Source organism: Ochlerotatus camptorhynchus, unplaced genomic scaffold (genome assembly GCF_037179485.1).
Source record: "Ochlerotatus camptorhynchus isolate MF236.1 unplaced genomic scaffold, CSIRO-AGI_Acam_v1.1 ptg000349l, whole genome shotgun sequence".
Lineage (NCBI taxonomy): Eukaryota > Metazoa > Arthropoda > Insecta > Diptera > Culicidae > Ochlerotatus > Ochlerotatus camptorhynchus.
In genome coordinates this window covers 612,100-638,966 of record NW_027040837.1, presented here as the reverse complement: position 1 = coordinate 638,966, position 26,867 = coordinate 612,100, and the positions used below count along the sequence as shown (strand labels likewise).

The 26,867-nt window shown below is 38.7% G+C and overlaps 1 protein-coding gene across 2 annotated transcripts; it reads right to left on the bottom strand.

The window, feature by feature from the left end:
• Positions 1 to 25,052, bottom strand: LOC135709074 (recombination repair protein 1-like). 2 transcript variants are annotated; one of them, XM_065231263.1, is made up of 3 exons: positions 24,941 to 25,052; positions 24,479 to 24,580; positions 1 to 1,104 (listed from the first exon to the last, which is right to left on the bottom strand). In XM_065231263.1, the coding sequence occupies exons 1-3, from the start codon at positions 25,035 to 25,037 to the stop codon at positions 197 to 199; spliced, it is 1,107 nt and encodes a 368-aa protein (XP_065087335.1). In that variant the 5' UTR covers positions 25,038 to 25,052; the 3' UTR covers positions 1 to 196. The 2 variants fall into 2 exon arrangements, with proteins under 2 accessions (XP_065087335.1, XP_065087336.1); XM_065231264.1 differs by lacking the exons at positions 24,479 to 24,580; positions 24,941 to 25,052 and adding an exon at positions 1,223 to 1,354.
• Between the last annotated feature and the right edge of the window lie 1,815 nt (positions 25,053 to 26,867).

Here is a 26,867-nt window from a genome sequence, read left to right as displayed (position 1 = left end):
CATGTGCTTTGTATAATTTTATTGATTAATACGTGTAGGTTAAATAAGTCCAAAGACGGTATCCTAAAACTAAAACACAAAGTGGTCACCATATGTAACATCCTACCTGTTTTCGAGCCACTTCCATATAAACTTGCAAGGTACAATATAATCGAAATCCAATTCAAACATAAAACATAGGTTGTAGGTAGGTCACTTAAATTTTGAGAAACAGCGTTAACGGGCAATGATCGCTACCATATACTTCGGAGCGAATCACATTGTCCACCACCTTACCGTCGAGCCGCTCGGATGTTAGGAAATAATCCAAACGCCAGCCCACGTTCTTCGACCTCGCATTACCCATATAAGTCCAGAAGGTGTACGCTCCTTTCCGATCTGGGTACCGCCGACGGAATGTATCGACAAAGCCCAACGAAAGCAGCTTGGTCATTCCGTCTCGTTCTTCCTTCGTGAAGCCGGCATTCTTCTTGTTTGTTTTCGGATTTGCCAGATCTATTTCCTCGTGGGCCACATTCATGTCGCCGCACAAGATTACCGGCTTTTTATTATCCAGATCCTTCAGGTACTGATGGAACTTTTCGTCCCATCGCATTCTTTTCGGAAGGGTTACCAACTGACGCCCTGCATTGGGTACGTATACACAGACCAAGAAGAACTTCTCGTACTCCGCCGTCAGCAGTCGACCGTCAGCATCCTGCTCGGCATCTCCTAACCCATACGTAACATTAATCGGCATTTTCTTGGAATAAATGGCCACCCCAGCGTAGCCACCCGGATTGCACAGCCAGTACGGATGGTAGCCTTTGATGTGACGGGCTTCCTCCGGCAGCTGATCGTCGGTGCACTTGGTTTCCTGTATGCACATGATATCGGGATTCTCGTGCTCGAAGAACTCAAGTCCGGCTTTTCCGACCCAGCTGCGCAGGCCTGCCACATTCCAGCTGGATATTTTGAAATTGAACTCTTTCTCTGGGAGGTCGAAGCTCAGCTTGGAATAATCGGTAGCTGACTTGTTCACTTTCGGAGTAGCCGTTTTCTTTTCGGCCTTGGGTTTCTTCGCGGCTGGTGCACCATCCGCTTTCGACTTTTTTCGCTGGGTCACTGAAAAATTAATAATGTTTGTTAATCATCATCGCATTCCTATTAGTAGTTATTGTGCGGTCTGGTGTAGAAAAGCAGCTAAATTAATGTGATTGCTCTGAGGAAATCCAATACTTACACGTACGTAACTTTTCAATGAATGACCGTTTTCGGCTGGACATAGTTTGGTGATTAGAATCTATTGAGCGGGAATTTATACTTTGCACGAAACCAATAATTTGCCTCCGCATTTCTGACATTGAGTTATGATATCTGCACGTTGAGTGTGTTGGCCTATTTTTTTTAGCTATATAAATATATTACAAGGTTGTAGAAATGTACCAATGGTATATCATACCTGATGATACATACATACCTATATTTAGCATTTTTTAAATATACCTAATCTCATTTAACATTAGATCCGGATCTGACGCGTTGCAACAATGTGATGATTAAGGCTCTGAACAATTTTTTAACTTTTGGTTAAAATTTGACAGATTGAAAGTTGTCGATTAACCCTGCTATCATAGCGTGGTTACTTCTGACAGACTAAGGCTAAGTTCTTCTAAAAAACCGGTCGATCGATAGCACAGGGATTTTTGAACATGGAAAATAACTTTCGAAATGTCACTTTTAACCACGAGTTAAATTTAACTCGGCAAATGGTTCACAGCCTAAATCTATTCTCTAACTCTACTGTCAGATTACTTCAACGCAAGCAACGCAAACGGATCAAATGAGGGTGGCCCTGAACTCTTTACGCCTATGAGAAAATTCTATAAACAGTATGAGGATGAAAAAATGATGAAAAGGAAGATTTAACCTCACTTTTATGGCAGTTCTGACAATATGTTTTAGAATTTCCGACAATAGTTTTAGAATTTGTAACGAAAGAACGGTGTTTTTCATATTGTGATAGATTCGATTTTGAAACGCATGTAGGATTAGCACTAGTAGATGTTTTCAGGCTGTAAGCCCGAATCATTTTTAGAGCATAACGATCAACGATGTCACGACGAAATTCAAACTCCATGTAAGCAAGCTCCCTGAACAAACTGACAAAACTTGTTATTATACAAGGTGCGACCCAACCGGCTTATTGGTATTAGTGAAATGTGGAAATGTTTAGCGGTGTTCGTATTTCATCGCAATGTTTATTTTTCTACCAGAGTAGGATTGGGCGATCTTCAGAGAAAGATCGATCTTATATTTGGCTCTAGAATCGATGCACTGATTAAATCAGGCCAGTGACAAGGCCTATACCAACAGCAGTGTTTGACAGTAGGCAGCATGTCCCGGGCTCAAATAATTTATTTTGCTGTGCTGGGCCCGCTGTCACTGTATAACATGTTGCCTATACGCCTGCCACTGGGCTGGATTAAATCGATACGAAAGAATTGATCTTTGGTAGATCGAACTTTTGATTTTTATTTTAATACGCTTATTTACACTGAAACAAAATCTATTGGTAAAATACTATATTGCTGGTTTAAATTAAATACCCACACCAATAGATTTGTGCAGAAAACAAAATCTATTGGTATAATCTAGAGGAAGGACAGGTCTAAGTATCAGCATCAATATCGATGTTGGAAATATTAAATATTTTAATATGTGTGATATTTGCGAATCTTATACTTAGTCTGACAGTTGTTTTTTTTTGTTTTTGACTATTTTTGGTTTGAAGTGTACATTTGACATTCGTTTAATAAAAATGGATTTCACACCAGAAGCAAGTCATTCTTTGATGATCTTGCTGGCCACCACCACCAAAATCCGCTCCTTGTTCTAAAAAATTCGGCATTATTTGTTAGCTGATCTCAGTGCACATAATCGGTCGCACTTCTGTCCCAGAAAATAGTCATTAATTTCCACGAATTCTTCATCGTCTGCGAACCAATGTGCTGTCCTCCGATGGAACGGAAATCGACTGACTACGCCTCCCCTGCAAACGGAGTCCCAGAGTGATGGTTCCGTGGTCGTTTTATACTCGATTTGCCATTAGCCTGCAACTGGCAAAATTTGCTGCTGGGGGAACGTCCAGTACCGTTTTTATCATGAAAATTCGAAGTCGAAATCGATCAAAGCTATCGAAAACGAAAATCTAGGCAAAAATGAAAGCTGCAGTAAACATAAACAACAACGGTGAAACGTCATTGAGTGTATGCGTTTAAGTTACACTGTTATTTTTTTTACTTTGAAGCTGTCCGCTTGACAGTTAATATAATTAATATTTATACTAAAAATTATAATAATTACCAAATTGAGCAATTTTTACTCCAAATATTACTTCAGATCAAGTTGTACTTCCCCTAGGGTATAATACTATTTTGCTGGTTTAAATTAAAAACCATCACCAATAGATTTGTGCAGAAAACAATTTCATTTAATTGTCCTATTATTTCTATCAAAATTACTATGCATTTTGTCCATGCATAGTAGCACAAACGAAGTGACAGACGACGAAATGGCGAAGAAATCCATTAAAATAATGTGGTTCACTGTAATAGAATTTTCTTGGAAGCTTGTGCCATCATCCACCAGATGGGTTAGTTTTTTTGTTTTGATTTGAACAAAGTTGATTTTGTGTACAATGATTATTTGACAGTGTGCAAAGAGTGTATCATTTTGTCATTTTTTTATGCATTTTAGTTTTGAGTAGAGTGAAAGAGATAGAACCAAAACATTCTAATACATTTTTTGGTGAAAATGCTAGTACAATCCAGTAGTAGTGTTGCCATGTGGTACACTGAAAAATTGAAATAGCAGGTTAGTCACCAAAGTTTTCGAGCCGCTCCGTCTGTCACTTCGTTTGTGATAGTAGTTTTGCCAGAATTATAGTAAATTTGTTAACATTCATAGTCAAATATACTGAATTCATAGTAGATTAAACGGTAATAAGCATGGTTATATTGAGAATAAGTGTTTTCTGCAAAATAGTATTCCTACACTGAGGCAAATAGACATAAGAATTTCATAATCCTCGACTTGTGAACAACATACAGGGTGTTTGGTTCCGGGTTTTACATATTTTCAGGATAGAATGGCTCCTAAAGTTATGAAAAAATTCCCATGAAACATAGGGTCGGAAATGACTGCTAAGTGAGTTATTCAACATTTTATGGTTTTTTTTATTGCCAACTTTGGTTAGCTATATTTTTTAAATCTTAATGTGGTTTTCTGATTTCAACATACCATATGAAAGATTTAAGTCTTAGCTAGTAAAGAACTCGATTCGGTGTCTCTCGCTGTGTGTTCTGCTGAGACTGAGCAATATTCGATACCGCGAAACATCTCCGCAGTTATGTTTTCTTTCGGCGCAGGAGATGTGCGGTAATCGAAAGTTAAGAATGTAGTTCAACATTTACAATAACATTCTACCAAATTTTCATGTGCGTAGTCCACTGCAACAGCCGAATGTACGAACGAATAGGGTGGCCATAGCGCTTTTTAAGAAAACGTCACAAGTTTTTATGGCTGTTTTAAATCAATAATTACGAAGAAACCATAAAGCCTACAAGGATACTACCACAGGCACAAATCTAGGGAACTGCATGGAGAATGTTTTGTAGAACAACTAAATTAACAGTAATGAAAATTTTCAACTTAAAAACACTAAAATGTATGAAATTTCACCAGTTTTTTTTTTTGTACTTTCAACATGCTTTTCAATTTTAATGTATGATAAGAGTTTCGAGTTTTTCCCCACGAGAGGGTTTTTTCTCGCCAAAGTTAGTTGGCATAGTGTTTAAACAACTAGTGCGCGAGTGAGGAAGCCGTTAATGATATGCCGAGTGCTTTCATTACGGTCCAGCTTTAACCCAGCATCATCGCAACATCATCAGCAAAATCATCACCACTATCGGTATATCACCCCATCGATAGCAATAACGAAAGAGCGTCATATTGCCTACCGAGTCGACCGAGGCACACCACCATCGAGGTTATTGATTCTGCAGCAGTTGGATCAAACAATTAAATCTCTTCAGTCTGCTGCTGCCTCAGTGCAATAGGTATAAATCGTGTCGTTTGTTTTGTTTTCGCCAGTATAGCACCTCCCTTGTTTCCCTGGTTCAATATTAGACTGGTGTTTAATTAGGGTGATCCAAAAAATCCAATTTTTTTTCTTGTTTTTTTTTTTATTATTATTATTTTTTGTATTACTTAGGGCGATCCAAATCTCTGTTAATAATATATAATCATTTATTATTATTTTTTCTTGAATTTTTTTTTTCTTTCGCATGTATTACTCTTTAGTAGAGTGAAACTATATCAACTTGTTTATACATATACACATATTTTTTTTTCTATTTTTGATATTATTTGAAATTACTGCAATTATTTGTAAAAAAAAAAATACAAAAAACACCATTGCGGCGATATTTAACCGCAATGGATGAAAATGATAAAGGCGGGGGATGGTCGCTTTCCATCTCAGACGACGAAACTCCTAATTCCACCTCACACGAAAGTCTCGAGGAAGTTGTGGAAATGGAAACCCTTGACGTTCCAGTTGACTCGCTCTCCAGCAAAAATACTGGAGCATATCCCAAGAAAAGGTATCGCCCACAACCCTCTCCCCCACCATCTCCTCCTCGTCCACCTGCACCCCGCACACAATTGCCCCCGAAAACCTCTGCGCTCCCCCGCCTAAAGGCTTACCCAGAAGCCTCGAAAGGCCCATGGGTTGTTTTTTTCCGGCCCAAACAAAAATCTTTGAACATTCCGAGGATCTCTAAGGATCTAACAACACATTTTTCGGCCGTTACCGATATTTTCAAGGTAACACCAATAAAACTGCGCGTTACCGTTGATGACCGGAAGCAGGCTAACCAAATTGTTGCGTGCGAGCTTTTTTCATTGGAATACCGAGTCTACATACCCAGTAGTGAGGTAGAAATTGAAGGAGTGGTCACCGAAGCGAGTTTGACTAGTGATGATTTCTTGGGTCCCGATGCCTTCGGAATCTTTAAAAACCGTGCTTTGCCGAAGGTGAAGATATTGGGCTGCCGTCAAATGCAGTCAGTATCCATCGTAGGCTCAAAAAAATCGTATTCCTTGTCGAACTCGTTTCGTGTGACCGTTTCGGGTTCAGCGTTACCTCACTACGTCGCTATAGGCAAGGTTCGACTGCCTGTACGTCTGTTTGTACCTCGGGTAATGAACTGCTCTAAATGTAAACAACTTGGTCATACATCGGACTACTGCTCGAACAAACCACGCTGCGATCAGTGTGGCGAGCAACATCAAGAGGGCCCTTGCGGTGCTCCTCCAAAATGCGTGTACTGCAAGGAGAGCCTGCATACCCTGACTGACTGCCCGAGGTATAAACAGCAGGGAGACAAAATTAAGCGGTCTCTGCAAGCTCGCTCCAAGAGAACAATAGCAGAACTCTTGAAGAATACCGCTTCATCTTCTCAGACCACACCAAAAAACAGTAACACGTTTTCCATTTTGCCAGTTGATGATCTAGACTCTGACTCAGAGGACGGAGAGGGTAGTCCGTTTGTCTTTAAAGACAATACGAGAAAACGAGCAAAACAACACACCACCGAAAAGCCTCGTAAGGCGACTCGTACGGACCACCCTTCCACCTTGGAAAAATCAAGAGGTAACGGAAATGCACCGAAACCCATTCCACCGGGTTTTAAACCTTGTAATTATGACAAGAACTTTCCGTCACTTCCAGGATCATCTAAAACCCCAGATGTCCCAGTTTTTCGGCCAGAAAAGCAGGTGATTAATCAGCAAGAACATGCCCCCATGTTCACGTTTTCTGGTATTGTGGATAGCTTCTTCAGTATATTCAATGTCTCTGACTCAACGAGGAGCATTATTAATTTAGTGCTGCCAATGGTGAAAAATCTTTTGAAGCAACTAGCTTCTAGGTGGTCCTTCCTTGCATCGATCATATCCTTTGATGGATAATTCTCCGAATGAGGTCGGGGATATGATCTCTGTTCTTCAGTGGAACTGTAGAAGTCTTATGCCAAAACTTGACACAATTAAATTTTTAGTTAACAACTCACTTTCTGATGCATTTGCCCTTTGTGAAACATGGCTCTCTTCAGACAACGATCTTGCTTTCCACGATTTCAACATTATTCGCCTTGATCGGGCAGATTCGTATGGAGGGGTGCTTCTGGGGATCAACAAGCTCCATTCCTTCTACAGAATCGATCTGCCTTCGGTGACAGGCATTGAAGTTGTTGCATGTCAGGTTAATATTCGAGGTAAATGCCTCAGTATTGCCTCAGTATATCTTCCACCGCGAACTGCGATTTCTCGTCAAAGTTTCTCGGATATCTGCACGGCTATGCCAGAGCCACGGTTGATCTTGGGAGATTTTAACTCTCACGGTACAGGCGAGGGGGGGAACTGTACGACGACAACCGCTCAACCTTGATATACGACATGTGCGACTTCTTCAAAATGACAATTCTGAACACCGGGGAAGCAACACGAGTAGCCAAACCTCCAGCAAAAATAAGCAGATTAGACCTCTCACTTTGTTCGAGTTCACTATCGTTGGATTGCTCGTGGAAAGTAATTCAAGATCCCTACGGTAGTGACCATTTGCCAATCAAAATTTCTATTACCAATGGTTCATCTTCTACTCGTTCGGTCCAAGATCGTACGATCTTACGAAAAACATTGACTGGCGAAAATTCGCGACCGCGGTTCTTGATGCCAGTCAATCGGTTGACGTACTTCCTCCGCTGGACGAGTACTCCTTTCTCGCGCGTCTTATCATCGATTCTGCGCTGCGAGCACAGAAGAAACGTGTTCCGGGTGTTTCCGTCCGCAAGCGACCTCCCACCCCGTGGTGGGATAAGGATTGCGCCGACGCGAACAGCGAGGAGTCCGCCGCGTTTAAACGCTTCCGCAAACACGGCAAGGTCGGGGATTTCGAGCGGTACACCGACCTCGAGAAAACTTTTAAGGATTTAATTAAAGCAAAAAAAAAACGCGGTTACTGGCGTCGGTTCGTCGATGGTTTGTCGCGAGAGACTTCCATGAGAACACTCTGGAATGTCGGCAGGAGAATGCGAAACGCGTCATCCCCGATAAACGAAGACAAGGAGTACTCAGACAGTTGGATATTCAGCTTCGCGCGGAAAGTTTGCCCGGATTCGGTGTCGGTTCAAACCAACGTTCGTGATCGTCCGGCGGGTAATAACGAAATAGATTCTCCGTTTTCGATTGTGGAATTCTCACTTGCTCTCCTCTCATGTAACAACTCAGCTCCAGGAATGGATAGAATCAAGTTCAACTTGCTCAAAAATCTCCCAGACGTCGCGAAGAGACGCTTGTTGAACTTATTCAATCAATTTCTGGAGCACAACATTGTTCCGGATGATTGGAGGCAAGTAAGAGTTATCGCCATTCGAAAACCTGGTAAACCCGCGTCGGATTATAACTCGTACCGTCCCATCGCGATGCTGTCCTGTATACGCAAATTGTTGGAGAAAATGATTCTTTTTCGTCTAGACAAATGGGTCGAGTCGAATGGTTTACTTTCAGATACGCAATTTGGATTTCAGAGAGGCAAGGGAACGAGCGACTGTCTTGCGTTGCTTTTAACTGAAATTCAACTGGCCTATGCGCAAAAACAGCAAATCGGTTCAGTTTTCTTGGATATTAAGGTGTTTCGCTGTGAGATCCTTATTCTCGCTAGGTACCACTTCGAAATTTTAAGTGCACAAATATCAGCTTCCACGACACGTACCACAATGAAACTGTTACACCACGTTTTCTGCACTGCAGCATACATGAAGTAGCAATTTCAGGTGAAATGGGGCACTAATTTCCAAGATTTGTGTAATTGAAAATTTAAGGTGGAAGTGCACTTATAGCCTACGTGGCGGCCATTTGTGGACTCTACAAGGAATCACCTTAAAGGGGCTTTTGATTCTGTTTGTATCGATGTCCTTTCGGATAAACTCCACGATAGTGGGCTTTCACCAATTATGAACAACTATTTGAGCAACTTGTTAATATATGAGCTTTTCTCATGGAAACTCGACAACTTCACGAATTAGTTACATGGGTCTCCCCCAGGGTTCATGTTTAAGCCCCCTTCTTTATAATTTTTATGTAAAAGACATTGATGGTTGTCTTGATGAAAATTGCTCGCTAAGGTAGCTTGCAGATGACGGCGTTGTGTCCGTTATAGGACCAAGTGCACCGGACCTGCAAGGACCATTGCAAGATACCTTAGACAATTTGTCTACTTGGGCTATGAAGCTGGGTATCGAATTCTCTCCGGAGAAAACTGAGTTGGTTGTTTTTTCTAGGAAGCATCATCCTGCACAGTTACAGCTTCAACTAAAGGAACAATCACTCAAAATATATCTTTCAAGTATTTAGGTGTCTGGTTCGATTCCAAAAGCACGTGGGGAAAACATATTGCGTATGTGAAACAAAAATGCCAACAAAGAATCAATTTTTTTCGTACAATTACCGGAACTTGGTGGGGAGCACACCCGGAAGATCTGATCAGGTTGTATCGAACAACCATCTTGTCGGTTCTAGAGTACGGTAGCTTCTGCTTTCAATCCGCGGCGAAAACACATATCCTGAAGCTGCAACGGGTTCAATACCGTTGCCTCCGAATCGCGCTTGGCTGTATGCACTCGACACATACGATGAGCCTCGAAGTACTCGCGGGTGTTCTCCAACTGACAGATCGTTTCGCGGAACTGTCCTTCCGGTTTCTTATCCGTTGTGAAGTAATGAACCCATTGATAATAGAAAACTTTGAGAAGCTGCTCGACCGAAATCCTCAAACAAGATTCATGAGTCTCTTTTACGAGTAAATGACGCTGGAGATTGGCCCTTCTTCATTCAATTCCTCTCGTGTTTGCCTCCAAGACTTTTATAGTTCCTCTGTAAATTTTGATCTGACCATGTTGCAAGAAATCCGTGGAATACCAGATCACCATCGGTCGATGGTTGTTCCCTTAATTTTTGCAAACAAGTACCACCATGTTAGTAACAATAAGAGTTTTTTCACAGATGGGTCAACTATAAACGCTTCCGCTGGATTTGGAGTATTCAACGAATTTCATAGCGCCTCATATCAACTGCAAAAACCCTGTTCCGTATACGTTGCGGAACTAGCAGCCATATTCTACGCATTAGAACAAATTGCCTCACTACCATCTGATCACTATTTTATTTTTACAGATAGCCTTAGCTCGTTGGAGGCTATTCGATCAATGAGGCCGATGAAGCACTCCTCGTATTTCCTGACCGAAATCCGAGCAAAATTGAGTACTTTATCTAACTGCTCCTATACTAGTTTGGGTCCCATCTCATTGCTCAATTCCGGGTAATGAGGAAGCGGACTCGCTAGCTAAGGTGGGCGCTATGCAAGGCGATATTTTTGATCGACAAATCGCCTTTGCGGAATTTTTCTCAATTACTCGTCAGCACGTCCTCACCAATTGGCAACAAAAATGGAATGAGAGTGATCTGGGAAGATGGTTACATTCTATTCTACCACAGGTGTCGAACAAGCCATGGTTCAAAGGATTGGACATGAGCCGTGACTTTATACGTGTCATATCAAGGCTCATGTCCAATCACTACTCGTTAGACTCGCATTTCTTCCGAATCGGGCTCGCAGGCAGCAATTTGTGCGCTTGTGGTAGTGGCTATCACGATATCGACCACATGCTTTGGTCATGCACTTTACATTGTGTTGCTCGATCCGAGTTATCCGCATCCCTCAGGGCCCGAGGAAAACAACCTATGCGGCCCGTTAGAGACATCTTGGCGCTCGCCATGGAGATCTCGAATATTTTTATTTAATTTATGTGTTTTTAAAACGGATCGATCTGAGGATTTAGTAGTTAGTGTCATCTTGTGTTGCCCCAAGTTGTTAGCTGCCCATCGGTGTACCCCCATGTTTGTCTTTTTCATCAGTTGGTCGCTTAGTTCGAGATAAAAATCACATTGCTCTCCAAACCTTGTGTTCTCAATCCTTACCCTGCCATCCATTTGTTACAATTTGTTACCCCTAACCTCGAGATAGCCGCGAGTAATCGGCCCCCGCTTTACTAACGTTAGTTTTAAGAAATTTTGTAATCTAAACAATGAATATCGGCTCCGCAAAGCTACGGCAAATGAGCCTGGAAAAATAAAAGCATTATAGAAAAAAAATTAACTTTAATCGAGTTCTTTACTAGCTTTACTAGAGCATTGATAGCTAAGACTTAAATCTTTCATTTGGTATGTTGAAATCAGAAAACCACATTAAGATTAAAAAATATAGCTAACCAAATTTGGCAATACAAAAAATCATAAAATGTTGAATAACTCACTTAGCAGTCATTTCCGACCCTATGTTTCATAGGGATTTTTTCATAACTTTAGGAGCCCTATCTACCCTGAAAATATGTAAAACCCGAAACCAAACACCCTGTATATGAATTTCATAAGCATGAATTGTGAATGATTTTCGGGTAACATGAGATAGTTCTTAAACGCCTTTAATTATTTAATTTTCCGAGTGACGAGTGGTCAACAGCCCGTGTTGTTGTCAATCACAAGTGTATGGCTGTTATCGCCTTTTTAAAAAAGATTACTTTTACTTAATCTGGCATTTATTCACTAATAAAACTTAATACACAACCTAGATCGATTATATCCAATCACTTCTAACTCACTAAATTATAGACTTATTAGACAAATGTCATCATCATCCCAGTTCCCACCATAGGCACGCTTACTCAAATTTGCCTTCCCTTTTGGCTGAACTGAGTGATTTTCGACTCAAAAATTAGTAGCCTCAAAATAGAGTAACTCCTCCTTTGGAGAAGGATGGTGAGGGGTATTCCCCCCGCCACCACTGGCAAAAAGAGATGATCACCGACACGCTCAAGTACCGACGATGTGTTTGAAACAGTTCTACCGATTTTTACCGCACTCAAGTTGTTATCTGAAGGAAGGCATCCAGTCTTAGGTCTGGAAATTGCAGATTTTGTTACCTATACCACGGTATGTGCTCCTGTCATCGTCGACTTGACAACCTCGAGGGGACACGGGTAGGCTAGGTAATTACAGAGTTGATATAACGTTGATAGGATTAAGTACATGTTCTAGAAATAGTGACATCTTTTAATCATAAATCCTATTCCAAATTTCGTTCTTCCTCTCCCAATCTTTACAATTGTCATCCACTAACCAAGACGCAACACACATTATTCCGAGGGGGGCGACACATCTAAATCTCAATTCTAGGTGCTCAACAAATCTCACACTAGCTTATCAATCTTCGAAAAATCTTCTTTCGTTTCTCGCATCTACTTGCATCGTGCATCATCTTTTTGCAAGAAATCTTCAGAATCGTCATAAATCTTCTTACTATCTACTCAGGGTGCGCGCAGCTAACCACAGCAAAAAACAATTTTCCCTCGCATTATTCCATAGTTGATAAGGTTAACATCATTGGGGCTTCATGCAACCTGTTGATGTAAAACAACAATAAAACAAACTATAAAAACCTCGAGAAGACCGCGAGTAATCGGTTCAAATCCTTTAATTTTAGATTTAAGACATTAATAATGTTTAACGCAAATGATAACTTGACTCTGTAAAGTTTATTCGACTGTGTACAGGCTCAATAATAAAGTAATTAACAAAAAAAATATATATATATGGATCACTAGGCTAAAAGCTATCTGAATGAACAGGTTATAAGACAGAATTGTGAAGAATAAGAGATTTAATTAAAAAAAATGTTTCAGTAAAGATGAATGTGATTTAAGCAGATTCTTAAGATTCTGGGGCTTTGACATTTGTGTAAAGTCTGAAACTAGAACTTTTCTTCAAAATTTGTGATTAATAACAATTTTTTGCGGAGAAAACATTATTCAAATGACAGATTTTGATTTTTTTTTTTTTTCAATATCGCAGATTTAAAATATATATAGGGGAATTTACGTATTCTCGGCAACCTAAGCAGCGACCTTCTTTCTATAGCCTTTTTCTCGAAGGAACGCACACATATGCAGTATTGGTTTGTTTACAATCTTTTGCTGCCAGCTGCGTTAACAATTTCAGTCGAAAGAATTGTCAAAAACTGTTTTTGAAACGCTTTTACAAAGCTCCAATCTTCTCTAGTGAGAGCGAGTATTGTCGGCAACCAGTTTTTCTTCGGCAAGCGTTCCATTTGAACTGCATGTAAATCTGCTGTTCTATTATCGGTAACTCGAAATCAGTTACAATTTGTAGTGCGTGTGTTTCATTTCAAGAAAACCTTGCTAGATTGCTTTTTCTCAGTGGTAAAAATATAGTCAAATTGAAGCTGAAAGCATAAAGAATCGTTTGCATGCATTCAGCGAAGTGTTTTCATAAGAAAATCCAGTGAAAATAGTGTTTCAATTTGGGTTGCCGAAAATAGTCTGGCATGCCGAAGCCATCATTTCCCTTATATATCATATCTATGGGTCGTGGAGTCATAATTGTTCATGTTCTGAGACTTGGATGCATTTTAAAGGTTATAAAAAATTACAGAACATTCTATAGAATCTTGCGGACAAACCCTGGAATTTTTAGTAAAATTTAAAGTAGGGGAAAAGTTGGCTTCGGCAATACCTTAACCTATTATAGTCAGGGGGTAAACAACGTCCTTGAGAGCTCAATTTTGGCATGTGTAAACATTGTGTTTCAGAGCAACTATTGGCCAAATTTGAGTGCTCTAGAACTTTGTTTACCCCCTGACGATAATAGGTTAAGGTATTGCCGAAGCCAACATTTCCACTATTCAAAGTGTTGATTTCAAACAAATATTGAGGAAGATTACCACATAACTTTTGAAGGAGAAGTTCTGAGCTAAATTCCAAAATTGTTCTGACACGAACTCCTTAGAAATTGTTAGATGAATTTGGAGGGATTTTTGAGCGAGTTCTAAATTAAATTCTTAGATAATTTTAGAAGATGTCAGGATTTGAGAAAAAAAACTTAGGAAAATTCCTACGTGATTCTGAGGAGATTCGTATGGGGATCGTGAGGAAAATGACAGATGAATTTTAAGAAGAATTCCAAGAGAATTATGATGAGAATTCAACAAGAAACAGAATTCTAAGAGTGTTCTGGGGATAATTTCAACCCTAGTGCGAAAGATTCATCAAAGAGCTCGAACAAAATTGATTGCAAAAAATTGCTGATAATTAGAAATATATTTTTTTTAAATACTCCAAGGGGCTTCCAAGTAACATTTCGAAAGATTTCTGCTGCTTTGAATAGAGTTAAAAGAAAATTTTGAAAAGAATTTCAAAGGAATCAAAGTCTCCGAATAGGTTTAAGGGAATTCTACTGAGGGAATATACCAGTCAAATCCTTAGAAGGGGTTTCAAGGGAATTCCAAAAATAATTCAACGGTAATTATTACGCGGAGTGTTTTCTGGTTAATTTCAGAAGATTTATATGATAGTTCAGAGTAGAGTTCCAAGTTAATTCTGGAATTCAAATTATGAGAATTTTTAATAACGAAAAATTAAAACTTAAAGATTAGTTCAGATTCGGTTTTCACAAATAATATTTGTTTCCAAAGTCCAGCATCTTCAATATTTTCTTTTAATGCCCATGCACTTTACATCTGAAATTGAAACGACAAAAAGCAATTTGAAATATTGCTGAGTGATTAAATTCTGAAAACAATAAGACGGGAAACTGAAGAAAATTATGCAGCAAATAGAACAAGACACTCATTTGGTGCCCAGACAACCAGAATGCACGTATATTCAAAGTTGTTTTCGTGATATAAAAACATATATACAAACAAACAAGTCGTATAGAATGCAAAGAAATGGCTTATACGTACAAAAGTGGAGGCATATTTTTGTTTAATTTTAAACGAGTTGATTTAACATCATATGCAATTTGATCTGTAATAACAAATCCATTTTGAAAAGTCTTACGATGTAATCCGATTAAATTTGTGATACAGTACGACGGAAAAATGAGTCATCGCATATAAGTCGGAAATTTGCATTCTATACGATTTAACTTAAACATAATGCGAGGTATGCCATTCTAATATGCGATTTTGACTTAAACTGTAGCAATTTACGATACTGTCTGTACATTGTTATACGACTTCTGGTTGTCTTGGTAATGAATAACTCTGTTTCAATGGTTTATTCTGAAATTCTGGTGTAAAAATGTGTTCCTGTGGTTTGGTTAACTTAATTTTCCCGGTTTCCTTTTCATATTCCCGGATATTTCCCGGTATTCCCAAATCGCTGGCCACCCTGATTGATAAGCCTACCCTAATAAAAAATAACCATAAACGAACGATAACCCTAATCATTGAACTATTCCACAAATGGTTTGGATGATACCCAGAACATGTCGTTAAGCAAATAAACCATACAATTTTTATTAGGGTAGTGACGTTGAAGGACCGATGATTGAAAATTTACAAACCAAAGCTTGGCCCAACAGCTGGAGGCAGGGCCGATCATTTTTGTTTTGAATTAATTTGACGTTGCAAAAAAGCGTACCCTTTATGATGACAAGCACAGCGGCTTAACAAAAAGGGCCTATCTATTGAATGATTCACAAAAAGGCTTATTAATTTATGAAATTATATTGGTATCGATTTTCATATATCAAGACCAACAATACGCCTTTTTAATAGAAACTAATCGATCGATTCAACCGGTGGTGAATATAAGAACGTCAAAAAGAGTATTGTGAGCAGAAGTTTTTGCCGTGAGACATTGGAAGCGGAACACTTTTTGACTTTTCCTGATAAATTGATGCATCTGAGATGCTCGAAAACTTAATCTATAGTTGAAAAATTTAATTCTGTATCATTTTTGCAAGGATTCTACTAGTGTTCAGGAATATTTTTGTTCAGAAAAATGCAACATTCCAATAGTGCCTTAGTGGTTATCATCTTCCGGATTTCTTGTGTGTGAATAGTTTAGATTTGTGGAAAATCGTAAAATAAGACAACTACCAATGGAAACTGGCAACCCTAATAAAAACAACCATAAAAGATAGCTTAACGACGTGTTCGGGGTATCATCCAAACCATTTGTGAGATAGTTTACCCATCCGGGATACAGTTCGTTTATGGTATTTGTTTATTAGGAAAGATGTTCAATGAAAAATACTTTAATTTCCGTTGTGAAAAATCCTTCTTCTGATGTAAACAAACGGTATGGTTGACGTTTCCTCTCGAACTCGCGTGGTGCCCTCTACGTTGGTGGTGCATTAAAAAGATCTATTGAAATGGCGTTTACTCCATTTTGTAAACAAACCTTGTAGGGGGATGGGGGCAAGAAGACCATACGGAGCGAGATGGGCCACCGTTCGTTTGGTGGGCATAATACCATATAACTCAATCTAATTTTGTTTTACAAACTTGTTGGAAATGCTTCTAATATGCATCTCCATGAAACCCATATCAAAATTCAATTCTATGTCTAAGATAATAATGGAAATGTAACAAAATCTCTAGAATATTATAAGATATGCAGTCAAGAAAACAAGCATTGCATTCACTATCTTACATTTTACTGATCAGCACGTAACTGTTGCTAAAAGAACATATGTTTCTATTTCACATGATTCTTGAATGTTATTTTCTAGTGAAAGCCTTCAAACCGTTAACTTTTACTAGGGTGCTCATATTGCCCCGTATGGATCGGAGCAAAAACTGAAATTTTTCAAACATAATAATTTTTTGAGTCTATCATATTTTATCCATATTTTGAACATTGTATATTATCAAACATATTCCAAAGCAAGAGCATGATCACAGCTATCATACATTTATGAATATTTTTCATGTGTTATGATCAGCGAATCCAAACACATAAAGCAACCAACGATACAGACAAAATGGTTGCTACGACTACCATGACAAACTCGAACTGTAACATAGCTCGATCCGAGTGGTAGAAGGATAATGATATATTGCTTGCCTGCTTTGTTGCAATATACACGGATGAGGACATAGCTTGATATGAATCGAGAAAAGACATAACAAAAAAAAATCACATTAACACACGTGTATCATGTTCGGCTTTACTTCGTGAAGCAGCTTGCCAACAATTTACTCGTTTCCTTCTACCGCCTAAAGTGAGTTGTGTCGCACGGGCAGCTTGTCATGAAAAAGAAGGAAGAAGATTATATCACAGACAAACAGACATAACATATTGAATATTTCTCACTGTAAAACATCGTCGCTAAAACATTACCGCCATCTGTTGAGTACACTGTGGTGGGCACTACACTGAACAGATGGCGGTAGTGTGTAAACGTCAAACGCAAGGGAATTGACTATACGCGCCACAGGTGGTGGTACTACCAACTACGATACTTTTAAATTGTCCGTTAAATGCTTGTTCGATGAACAACTTGCGAGTGTTATGTCTGTTTGTCTGTGATTATATCATTATTGGCGTTGACGACACCGTCGAAAAATTTGCTCTTCCAGCAAATTTAGATAGTTTCTTATGGAAATTTTCGGTGGAGTGAAAGGATAGTACAAAGTCCGCCATGTTTCACGCATAGTCTGACGTTTGCTTATGGATTTTCTCATAGGAGTAAAGAGCTACAGAGTCGCCGTCAACGCCAATTGCTTTGCACTTCTGACATAGCGTCATTATTCGGTTCGTTGATCGCTTGTCATTTTGTCATTTGGAGATATTTTTGATTCCTTGGTTATGATGTGTTTTTCTTAGGGGGACCATATTGCCCCTATCTACCCTAAGGCCATTTTCTCGCGAACCGAAGTCCGCAAACACAGAAACAAAATCCATTGGCAAAAATACTATATTGATGGTTTAAATTAAATACTCCCACCAATAGATTTGTGCAGAAACGAAATTCATTTAATTTTACTATTTTTTCTATCAAAACTACTATGCCGTTTGAGTAAGCATAGTAGTTTTGACAGAATGGTAGTAAATTTGATTATATTTTTAATCAATTATACTGAAATCATGGTAGATTTAACGGCATTAAGCGTAGTTATGCTGAAAATAAGTGTTTTCTGCAAAATAGTATTCCTAACTATGGTCTTTGTTTCAGTGAAGGCAAACCAACATAATAAACAGGTAGGGGAAATTCTCCTCTATAGAGCTTTTTGACGTTTAATCGGCGCACACTACTGTACCATTTAAAGCGAACGAGTGCGAGCAAGAGGGAAACAGATTAGTGGGAAAACAAACCGTCCATTCATCCATGTGTGCTAGATAGAGAAAGATGATTAAACGTCAAAAAGGTCTCTACACGATTGTGAGTTAGGTTCGCATATTTTGGATGTTGTACACTGAGATACAGTTACTATTGTTATTGTGAACAATATAAATGCCTAAGATACTTCATTTTCTTTATATCGACAGTGAGCATGCATAAGGGCGAATACGCGATGATCGATTCTCTTCATCAACATTCTCTTTGCATTGCTACAGCTAAGCGAAACAATTTTCCAGAATTTGTTCAATGCAGAGTAGTAACATGATGATGATGATGATGGTCCCACCTCTTACCCCTACAAAGGTTTGAGCTGGACGATTTATCTTTAAGATAATTAAATATGACATTTTAACCAGGTTGGCAAACAAAATCGAACTGGTTTCAGTTACAGATATAAATTCCCTCTAGAGTTTACAGTTGCTTCACAGCGATATAAATGTTGAAAAGCTCAGGCGTCCACCTCTTAGTTCGCCTTTTTGTCCACCTAAAATATTCATAAGTATTACAAGCAATCAAGAGTTAATGAACAATCAACAAAGCATCCTATTACACTAGTAACCCCGCAATCTGATGCTATCATAATTTTCAGCAATGTCAGGAATGCTCACGAACCCCCAACATTTGCCAGAAAACTTACTACTAACTCAAGGTATCTTCCAAATAAGCTTCAAAATTGCATTTTTTTTTTAATCAAATGTTAAATTCAGTCCTCTATATCCGTAATACGCGCGCGAGGCTCAAACCTTTGTAGACTACTATATTTTTTTTACTACTACTATTAAATCATATATCAAAAATCCATCATCACCATCGTGGCGAACAAAATAGTTTTTGCAGTGCTACAATAATTATTAAAAAGTCGTTATAACAGCTATCCATACAAAGTAATCCGTTAAAAATAACTTCGTCAAGATACATAATTTGTCAATTCATAAAAAAAAAAAATCACTGGATAACCGTTCAAAAGACAGTTTTAACGTGTGAAATGCAATGTCTCTTAAATTCTGCTAATGTTGTTGAACGTTTAATGTGTCTAGGCATCGAATTGAAAACATTTATTCCTTTAAAAAATAATGAATTCTGTGAAGCACAAGTCAAGAAATGTGGTGTTCTTATTTCATCCGCGTTTCTAGTATTATATCTATGATAGTCACTTCCTCTTTCAATTCGATCACACAAATATCGAGGCAGCAAACCGTTAACTACTTTAAAAATGAACACCATAGTCAAATATACAATTCTTTGCTTCACCGACAACCATTGTAAGGCGTCTAGCATCAAAGTTGAGGAAGTGAATCTATTACATCTCAAAATCAAACGCATTATTTTATTCTGCAAGCGCTGTAATCTCGATATTTGTGTTGCATTGGACAGACATAAAATGGAAAGGCAAAAGTCTAGATGAGGAGAGATGATTGATTTGTATAGCTGTATTTTACTGGCAATAGTTAAATCGTTTTTCAATCGACATAGAATTCCATACTTCTTGGCAATTTTCTTGATGACATTGTCAATGTGAGAGTTGAACTTAAGTTTGTCATCAATAATCACGCCAAGATATTTAATCTCCTGAACGCGATCAATAGTCTCATCATCAATTACAACAGAGACGTTCTCATTTAATCGATTCCGCGAAATTACCATAAATTTAGTTTTACTTGTATTCAATTTTAACTGCTTACACTTCAACCATCTACTTAGATACTGCAAATCTTCATTCAAGTGTGAGACGGCAACTTCTAAATCCTTAGCTGCAATGAATAACACAGTATCATCTGCAAAAAGATTAATGTCGCAAAATCGTAAAACACGTCGCAAGTCATTAATATACATAATAAATAAAAGGGGCCCTAATACACTTCCCTGGGGCACTCCAAGGTTGTTCCCCACGGGACTGGAAACAGAATCATTAAAAACAGTCCGTTGAGTTCTGTCAGACAAATAGCTTTCAAACCATTTATATGCAGTACTCGTAATTCCAAAGCGCTAACAGGTTGTATTGGCTATCAAAAGCAACAGCAAACGCACCGAGAAACGTTAAATCCAGGGCTGTTACAAGATTTTATAAATTTGATCCGCGAAATCCGCGATTTCTTAAAAGAAATCCGCGACTTCAAATACTAAATCCGCGACAAAAAAAAAACTGTTTTCATTGCCTAAAAAATAGCATGTGTATACTACTACATTGCATTTAAAGCTAATTGCTTATAGCATATTAGATTTTTGTCTTAGTGTTCTTTGAAGTACTTTCACATTTTAATTGAGAGCTTTCTATGCCTGTACCATCCTATGCCCAAGGAAGTATAGAAATTTTCCAACCCGAAAAATTAATAGGCCGGACGGGCCTGCGCCTTTACCGACTGAGCTAAAGGAGTATCGTTTGTAACCTTTGAATTTAAAAAAAGAATAACATTGTATCATCTTTAGTTATTTATGTATAGTATAAATTCTGAGAAATAGTGAACATAATAACACCCTTACATTATGAGATTCTATTTAATAATACCGGCCTAGATTTGATGAAACATTATTAAAAAAAAATAATGCATTTTCATTTGAAATGCAAATTTTCTTGAAAATTAACCAGAGACGTATTTTGCTGTCCTAAATGTTGTAGTAAATTTGGCTCTAGTTTTCTCAATTTTTACCAATTCAAACCAAACACCCTGCACATAATCGAGAAATTATCAAAGTTCCATAAGTCACGCTTGTTGGTCACGTCGCGGTTGTGTATCTACACGGATATTCCTTGGGTTCTGCCCAATGGTGAGACATTTTCATGATATTTTTTTTTATTTCTAATATGAACCTAGCACTTTTCGTTGTCAAATCATAACCGAATCGTATAAATGTGACTTTGTGGATCATGCACGACTCATTACTGTGTATACCGGAAATTATAGGTTTTCCAAATCGTCCAGGACATCAGTTGATTTGTTGTACTAGATCAACCAAGACTGCAATCATGTCTGTAGTATCGAAATATGCCCAATCAGATTCAAAGTGTTTATGTGGATCATATATGATCTATTTCTGAGTAAACCAGATGTTCAAGGTTCTTCAAATCGTCCTGGAGTTCAGATAATTTGATCTACTATATCAACTGAGATTGGGACAATGTGTTTAGTATCGAAATACTTCCAGACAGATGCACAGTGTCTATGTGGATCATGCATGAACTATTGTCATGTATACCAGATGTTTTAAGTACTCCAAATCGTTCTGGGCCTCATAGCCTAGTCAGTAAAGGCACGGTATTACTAAGCCGGAGGCGGCGGGTTTGATTCCCGGTCCGGTCGAGGGAATCTTTCGGGCTGGAAATTTTCTCGACTTGCCTGGGAATAGAGTATAATTGTGTTTGCCACACAATATACAAATTTATGCATTGGTATTGGCATCGAAAACTCTCAATTAATAACTTTGAGAGTGCATTTAGAACTCTAAGTTGAGAGCATGCAATAAGCTAATATGCACTAATCAATAAGCTTGAAATGCGAATAAGAAGAAGAAGAAATCGTTCTGGAGTTCAGATGATTTATTCAACTAGATCAACTATGACTGGGATGAAGTCTGTTCTGTAGCATCAAAATATGTCCAAACAGATTCATAGTGTCTATATGGATAATGTTTAATTATTTCCACGTATACCAGATGATCTAGGTTCTCCAAATCGTCCTGCAGTTCAGATGATTTGTTTTACTAGATCAACAAAGACTAGGATAATATCTGTAGTATCGAATATCGATTTGGAAATCCTATAACATTTGGCATGATCCACATAGACACTGCAAATTTGTTTGGGCATATTTCGATACTACAGATATTGAATTAGTCTTGGGTGATCTAGTAGCAAAATAATCTGATCTCCAAAATGATTTCAGAACCTATAACATCTTGTATAAGTAGCAATAGGTCGGGTGCAATCCACATAGACACTTTGAATCTGTTTGGACATATTTCGATACTACAGACATTATTGCAGTCTTGGTTGATATAGTAGAACAAATCAACTTAACTCCAGGACGATTTGGAGGACCTAGAATATCCGGTATACATGGCAATTACTCGCTTATATACGATTCGTTTATGATTTGACAACGAAAAATGCTATGTTCTTATTGGAAAAAAAGGAAAATGTCTCACATTGGACAGACTTCAGGGAATTTCCGTGTAAATCCGGTGTGACTTATGGAATTGAGATCATTTTTCGATTATTTACAGGGTATTTGGTTTGAACCGGTCAAAAATGGAGAGCCAAATGAACAACAAAATTGATGACAGCAAAATAATCCGGGACGGTTACAATGAATTCCACATTTTTTGTGACAGCACATCAATCCCTTCGCGATTTTCGCAACATCATTTAATGTTTCCGCGATTTTCGCGACTGAAAGTTCATATCCGCGAAAATCGCGAAATCCGCGCCTGTTGTAACAGCCCTGTAAATCTAGTGAGTTATTAACAAAAAAGAAAATCGACGAAGAGAATCGATCATCGCGTATAGGCCCTTATGCATGCTCACTGTCGATATATGAATTGAATAGTGGCCGAATAATTTAAAACTCATTTTCTGGTTTGTTTACATTTTGAACATAGACCCTTTTTCAAATATTACGCGAGAACTGTCCATAATTAGGCACCTTTCTACTTATGGTCCTTTCACGGCATTTGTCAATAAAGACCAATTCGCGGCCCACAAGTGGATCAGGATCAACATGTTGAGACAATTAATTTGTTCGAATATAAACCATTGACAAACCGACATGAATGACCAAAGCAAAAACAATAAAATTTCTGACCAAAGCACACTACTGACATCTGGCTTCGTGTTCGCGGGAAATATTTAGCTTAGCCATGAACCCGCATGCAAAAGTTATGAATTGGTTCGTGTCCGATCTATTCTGGACAAATTATTTTTATCTAGATCAAAAAAATCATTAATTCCAGAAATAAGTGTCATGTCGGTTTGTCGGTGCCATCAATACTATCTAAAATAATGTTTTTATTTGTCCTTGTTGTTTAAGGGTCCATCCACCAGGATTACTTTTGACAATGGAAAAATACACTGACATATGAAAAATTGCATTCAAATCGGGGAAAATAATGTTCAACGATTGACTCGTTTCGCTATTTGGCGTACTAATCGTCTAAGTGTCCAAAATACGTTTTCCTATTTTTACGAGTTCGATATAAAGTAGTAGGGTTAACTACCCCATTTCCGGCCTATTAAGCACAACCCGCACTTAATCTTTCTTAATCTAGCGTAGTTTAGCACCAAACGGAATGTTATTATTACTGATGGCTTCCAAATTTATTTACCTTTCCGTACGTACCGTAATATTTGAAAAAGAGAAACCAATCGTTGAGATATTGCCAAAAGTCTAACACTGCTTCTTGACGCCAAACTCGGCCTATGGATTCTAAACTCGGCCTAACGCATTGAAACGCCAATGAATTCACTTCGCCCTATCGGATGAAGATAAAAATTGATTCGGTCGGAGCGCTTCTTTTGTTTTTGAGGATAATGGGTGCAAACATTCATATCACGCGTTCTTATTGACTTTATTCGGTAGCTTATTAACTAAAGTATCTTACCAAACGCATAATTGACTTGTTAACTCTGAAATCATGGATGTATTTGAAGTTTTCTGCTCGATAGACCCAAAATGGGCGATTAGGACGAAGTAGTTCTCTACCCTAATTAAATACATTTAAACATTCTGAAGGTTCGGCCCAAAGATTGGGAAACTACCATCGGAGCATTGGATTTAAATAATTTCCTGCACGGCGAATGAGAACGACCCAAATTTGAGTTTAGTTCACTCATAACCGCCAAAAGTGCAGGAACTTAGCGATGAGTTAAATTTGTATCATGTTTTCCCAGGATTTTCCAGGGAAAAATTCCCGAATTTGAGAAAAGTAAAGATTTTATTCACTGTCTATTGGTACTACTTCGAGACTGAATCAAATTTTCGTCAATTTCCTTACTTTCCGGCAGATTTTTTAGGTTTTCCACAGGAAACCATGAGACAAATTTACTCATCGCTGAGTTCCTGCACTTTTGGCGATTATGAGTGAATTAAATTCAAATTTGGGTCGTTCTCATTCGCCGTGTGAGCATAACATGGGAGCTTTTCAAGACGCATTAGAAAGACCAGCTAAAACTTACCCCCATCCAACGGTTTGACGACATCATCGGCCTCCGGTTCTTTCGGTGCGGTGGTCCGTTTTTTCGATGCTTTGGTGCTCTTGGCTGAAGGTTTATTGTTGGCTGCCGTAGAATACAGAATAAACTGACGTAAATGAGAGCAAACTAGCTAATGTAACACACTGATCAGTCTATATAGGGTTATTTTCTACATGAAGGGAGAAGCTAGAGATGGAAAGTGGGGTCATGCAAAAGCTACCAACCCAGGCAATGGAAAGAAGCAGATTAGTGAAATTCCAAACATTAATTTAGTGTGAATCCATCACCGTTTCACATTCTACTACACAGGAGAACGAATGGAAAATGCACGAAACACGTCAGAGTGCTGCACGTTGCACTAATTAGGTTTACAAAATACGATTTACAGAACAAAAGGAAGACACACATGAAAGTTAGAAAAGTGGGCGATAAAATTTCACTAACCTGCGTATCTTTCATGAAGATTTACGATTTTTTTTGTTTTACGGTGAAATCTCCCAACGTGTTCCGCGGTTAACGTAGTAACAATAGGTAGTATCATACGAATTAGTCAATGAGGGTAAATGAAAGCAGCTCGAATTCTCTTATTTTTTACAGAATTAAGTCTACACCTTTATTGAATAAAACTGTTTTAGTTAAGTTTAACCTATTAGTGTTAAAAATTCCAAATGCGCGTGGTTCTTTTCCAGAATGTGTTAGGATGATGTATGATCTTTGCTTCCAAACGGGTAAGTTTTTTTTTTGTTTCAGATGATCTTTTCTCTATTGAATTGACCGGAAGAAAATTGTCATTTGATCCCGATTGGATTTACTCTGGCTAAGTTCAATCTAATGATATTCTGTTGTTTGGCACTTGGAAGCGGTACAAAGTTGCTTAAAAATACTGATTAAATAAAAACGGTCGGCACGGGTGCAAGAAAACCGACAGCTCTTCGCGGTAGAACTTTCAAAATAACAAACAAAATCTGTAACTAGAGGTCGTGAAAACAGAGGACCGGGGTCGGTTCCGAACATGTACGGGTAGAGAATTTCTCGACACATGAGAGAGAGAGGAAAAGTGAAATGTTTAGATTTCAATTACCCTCTTGCTCGGCAGCAGCCTTTCTACCGCGTCCTCGTTTGGCTGGTGCCTTGGGAGATTTAGTTGGCGATACAGATTGTTCTACAATTAGCAAATGTTGAGAATAAAATCTACGCAGTCCTGGGGGAAAATAATAGAGGTTACTTACTTTCTTCTGCGACCTTCTTGCGTCCTCGTCCTGCTTTGGGTGCCACCGGTTCTTCGTCGATTTCTTCACTCACAGCTTCCGGTTCTACTTCTGCTGGTTTTTTTGGACTTGGCTTCTTCGGCGACGGCTCTTTGGTTGCCTGTTTCGACTTTTTGGCTGGTGATAGTGCAGGTTCTTCTTCTGGTTCTGCAAATACATTTTGTTAGTTAATTCAAAACAATACCCCTTCCATAACCTCACTTGTACCTTTGGTTTCTGCCTTCGCTTTGCCTCGTCCTCGTTTCGATGGAACTGCTACCGGTTCTGGTTCAGCTACTTCCTCTTTCGCCGCTTTGCCCTTTCCTTTTCCTTTCGAAACCTTGGCGGCAGAATTTCCATTCTCTACCGGAGCTGCTTCTTCGGCGGCCTTTCTACCTCGTCCCTTCTTTACTGGTGGCTCATCCTCCGGTGCTTCCTCTTTGGCAACCACTGGTTTACGACCCTTCCGACCTTTAGTTGGTTCTTCAGCTACCACTGGAGCGGTTTCTAAGGGATCCACTTCCACTACTGCTGTAACCTTTCCTTTCCGACCAGACTTTTTCTTCTCCTCTGGAGCCTGTTCCGCTTCCACCGGTTCCACTACAGATTTTTGTTTTGCCACTTTGGCACCCTTCGGTGCGGGCTTTTTCTTGGCATCACCATTTTTAACCGTCTCTGGTTCGACGTAGTCTACTTCCGCTTCAACGACTTTCTTAGCCGTGCGTCCTGCTCGTTTACCTTTTGCCTCCATTTTTATCTTGATTGAATTAAAAAAAAAAAAAATAATTAATAAAAGTTTTGTTAAATATTCTAAAACAAAAAAGAAATCACACGCATCCCCGTTTCCTAAAATCTAGGACTCCGCCACAGGGCAACACGCACACAGAGCGGAACCATTTTTGTTTTCGCTTCCAAAACATCCATTTTTGTCGAAAACTCACCCGAGGATTTTCTGCAGTAGAAAATCACGAAATAACTACGGTTCTGAAGAATTCTACCGCACAAAACAAAATTCTAGCAAACACTCACAATTAAACTGGTGCCAATTCCGGCTCGCAACTTGCAAAACTCAGGAAAAATAGCACGCGCGTTAGGAGTCGACTGATGGAGGTCTGCTGCGGTGA